Here is a 4,534-nt window from a genome sequence, read left to right as displayed (position 1 = left end):
CTCTTCATTTGTTTCACTAATCAGAGCTGCTCGCCGTCGACTGTTCGATGAAGGTCATCAAGAAAAAAAAAACAAAGAGTATCTCCCTTAATAAAACTCAAGATTCCCTCCAATTCTAACACCTACAAGACACAAACAGCGTGTGTATTCCTCAAATTAAAAACACTGGTAGATTTCGACACTGTTCCTCTCTCTGCAGAATTTTTCCTCACACCCCTGGTTCGCCGTCGTCTGCCTCCGGTATTTTTCTATTTTTCTCGCGGAGAACTCGGCGCCCCCCCCACCACCTTTTGCAGCTTAATAGTCGGCTTTCCATTTTAAAAAAAACTGCGCATTAATGCTTGTGTTCCTTCTAGAGTTTATTACACGTAAGCTGCCAGCCAAAAGTATTCCTGTGTAAATGTGGCATTCGCATTCGAGGATCCCCGTAGGTGATCAGCATATAAACACCACCGGGCTTCAGTACCCTGCTAATCTCAGCTAACATGATTGCTGCATTATACGGCGCACCCACTCCACACATTATCGAGTCGAGAGTACCTTTGTCAATGACAGAGTCAAAGGTGCAATCATCAAAGGAGGACAAATCCAGAACATCCATGGTCATATATTTGAGTTGACACACATTGATATACTTTTTCTGCATTGCCTTAATGACAACCGGTGAAACGTCGATATTAACAATGTCATTGTATCCATCTTTCACCATATCTTCTGACATTAGTATAACATACAGACTAATGCTCCGCATGATATACAGGCATTATTTTCTAGAACACGTTGGAGACTCTCACTTCCAAAAGAATGTCCACATAGAAGTATGGTTGCACTAAAGCCAACTTAGAGACACATCCACTTCCTCATCCTTCTTATTAACATACTCATAGTCAAAGCTGCCACTGCCAGCTCTGGAGACCAACAAGCTGAGAGAAGCTCTTTTTAATGGCTCGACAGACTTGGATGAGTTCTCACAACACTGGCTCCCACTGAATTTCTTTTAACTCATCTGGCATCAAACCTTTGCATTTCCATACATGTTAAGAAGGATGTTCCCTACTACAAGGTCCATCATGTGCATGAAACTCCATAATTCACACCACATTCATGTACAAAAACTCCTAGATCTTGCACTGCCTCAACTCATCTTATTGAACCTCATTTACAATATGAACATATGTACATGGCATCATATAATGACTCGTCATGGCACTTAACTCATGCATCTGGATTTGTATTTGATGGCCTCACATGCACGGTTTCACATCATAGACGTGCCATGGCACGACAGCGTTACTGACCATATGCCCGCATTTGACAAAGGGAAGGGAAGGGAAGGTGACATCGCCATAACGATACTATGCTTGCCGCGTTACCGACGACTAGTACCGCTACGATGTGCCATACTTACCATAGGACACAAACTAGCCGCGTTACCGACTATGTGTCCCACGATAAGCACCATTCTGAAGCATGGCCTTACACACACACACCCCTCGTGTGGCGGACCACCCACATCCGGCCGCGCATTGCGACCATGGGCGGCTACCCGCACGAACACACACACCCACACACACACACACCTACAACTATCATTACCTGTGTATACTGTCAGTAATGAAAGGGCCCCCCGGGCCCGTATATATACAAAAATGTAGCCCGCCGGGCTAAATGACGACCCCGGCGGCCGGGGTTTTCAAATTCCCAGCGGGACCGCCGGGTATTGCAAAAATCCAGTTGGGATTTTAGCCGGTTACCAGGGAATCTCCCACCGGCTTTTTTGGGAACATGTTAACACATGTTATTAACAAAAAAAAATTGTGATCACGTGAATATAAAATCATTGATTAAGGCCCTTTTCACAAGGTTTGTTAAGACAGTCTTTTTTCACAATACAATAATGCCAAGATAAAATTTATAACAAAAAAGTTTATACATGAATAAATTTCATACAAGCCAAATCGGCTCTCTTATTCTTTTCCTTTATACCGCCGATGATCTAGAATTCGGCCTTCCAGCCTCTACATACTGGGCAAAACCCTACGGGACCATACACCTCATCGTCGGCCCCGTTGGCGAGGACTCAAGCCGGCCTGTTGCCCACTCAGGGTCCATCGCTCGATACTCCCGCCCCTCAAAGGGATGTCTACGCACTAGGGTGGGCTAATTCACCATACTAGCCTGGGCCCTTAGAACTAGGCAGCATCACAATCACTTGTCTCAATCGGCAAACCTCATTCTCCCAATGGTATGAGGGATACCATGGGCCAACTCCGAGCCTTACTAACATCTCCGTCATTCGGCTATACAAGCACAAGAACGGGGTAGCGTCAAGGCAAGGAGAAGTTGTACCTGTACCTTAATTTAACCAAGATAACAATCCATTTACTCAACTAAACCATAGGACTAGAATCCATGTTACCTTCTTAAGAAAACAATCCTTTTCACAAAGATTTTAGCATTTCAACTTGATATTGCAATAAGACATTCTTTATTGAGGCATATGCTGTTGTGTAAAAGAATACAATTTTTAAATAGTAAATCAATCAAATAGATCACTATTAACAATTAATAGAGAAGCCGGGGCCATACCTATTAACAATTAATAGAGAAGCCGGGGCCATACCTCAACTCCTAAGAATGATATATAATTGAAAAATAAAATATGTATATACCTTATAGAAATTTATCGTTTATCGTTGTCTTTGCTCGTTAACAAGAGCTTTAGAACTTGACATATGAGAATAGAGTCTTCTAATACCTTGTCTTATGATTGAAATCATCCAATCATCCCCAAGCTTTATCTCCTCTTACTCGTACTGTGACTCTTCTCTCTTTCTAAGGTCTATGGCAAAATAGCCTTCTCTTACAGGACTACGTCATACTATTCTTTCTCTAAAAGAAAAGCTATGGAGTTTTGGTCTCTTCCTCCGAAAGAACATAGTAATCTAAACTGCTTTTCTAAGATATTAGATAAGAATGAAGGGATATGTACATCTCAAGCTCTAGGATTACCTTGAGGATACTTGCTGCCTTCTTACAGTTTTCCCTGTGTAGAGACCCTGACAGAATCAGCAAATTGTTTCAGCCCTGATAAAAACTCAGAATATGGTCATAGAACCAGTCAAAAGAACTGGAAGGCATCTGGTCTACAAGCTAGCGCGGGTAGAATAGGCAAAAATGTCTATATATAGCCACAAACGTGCCATCTTTAGAAACGCATTGTTTTTCCTAATTTTTAGTATGCATAGACTCTAAATATGTAAAAGTACTCTATATATGACCTCTTATCACCTAAATTCGAATTTTGAATTTTTAGTATGCATAGACTCTAAATATGTAAAAGTACTCTATATATGACCTCTTATCACCTAAATTCGAATTTTGAATCAAATTTTTAGCTCCAAAAATCCTAGCTAATAATTTTATTCTAAAAGTTTCCTAATGTTTCTAGCCTTAACTCTTCTCTAGGTGCACTCTCTTTCCTTCTTGAAATCTATATTAAAAGAGACACATACATACATGGCTTGGGAGGGACCTTACAATCTCCCCCACTTAAAAGATTCGAGATGTCCTCATCTCGCGAACTGGGGTAGTATCTAAGTAAATCGTCCTGTCTCTTTCAAAGTGGTGTCCCCACTAGGTAGAAATCTTCTTTTATCTAAACATTGCTCCGAGTCCCTTATTTCATGTGTTTGGCTTGTTTTGTTGTGCCTCCAAAAGGTATATTATTCTAAAGTTAATTGGTCTTATTATCCTATGTTCATGCATCCATATACCTCTCAAATGCTATGAACCTTCGAATTCCTTATTCTATACCCCCATGCAATATGGTACTTAACAAATTGTCATGGAGAAACGTAAGGGAATCAATCCTTTACGTAATCTAGCCTATGATAGTAATTTCATAATCTTAGTATCGTCTTGTAGAATACCTCTATTCATCATGCACATTACTTCACATGAATCTTGCACCAATCCTCTTCTATTTACTCATAGAAATACTTGTTGAATTTGATTATCTTTAACCCTGCTATCCCTATTTCTTGACCTAATTTTTACTCTAGCTCATGATTCCTTGTAGCCCAAGGGTGGGCTTGACGTTCCTCTTGAATTAGGAGATCTCTTCTTGATTAACATGGAAGGAGATCTCTTCTTGATTAACATGGAAGGACTCATGTCCTTCTTAATACTTTCTATATAAAAAAACTTTATCACAGTCCTTGGCTATAATTATGGCTTCTGAAATAGAGGATAGTTTTACATTCTTGATGGGGTTATTCAAAGGTAGATTAAGCTTCCAAATGAATCGATGGAGAAGAGTTATCTCATCTGTCTCTAGAGCAAATCGGAGAAGTTTAAGAAAGTTTGGTGGTTTTCTTTTAGTATCATCCTTTCTTGGGTTAGCTCCAAAAATTTATTCATTTTATCCTCTCGAAATCCATGAGGACAATACCTCTCACGAAGGTATAATTTAATGGCATCCCATAACTGATTCTGGTTCTAGTGTGGTTAGATTGACAACAATGCTTCCAAC

At 40.2% G+C, this 4,534-nt stretch overlaps 1 protein-coding gene across 1 annotated transcript; it reads right to left on the bottom strand.

Annotated features, from left to right (window-relative positions):
• Positions 1–352: 352 nt before the first annotated feature.
• LOC147605746 (uncharacterized) lies at positions 353–709 on the bottom strand. Its single transcript, XM_086793640.1, has one exon. It carries the CDS (start codon positions 707–709, stop codon positions 353–355), a length of 357 nt encoding a protein of 118 aa, XP_086649766.1.
• Positions 710–4,534: the final 3,825 nt, after the last annotated feature.

This window comes from Cibotium barometz, chromosome 59 (genome assembly GCF_041138505.1).
Source record: "Cibotium barometz isolate CiBa-2024 chromosome 59, ASM4113850v1, whole genome shotgun sequence".
NCBI lineage: Eukaryota > Viridiplantae > Streptophyta > Polypodiopsida > Cyatheales > Cibotiaceae > Cibotium > Cibotium barometz.
The sequence above is the reverse complement of the archived record's forward strand: the minus strand, read 5'-3'. Positions and strand labels throughout refer to the sequence as shown.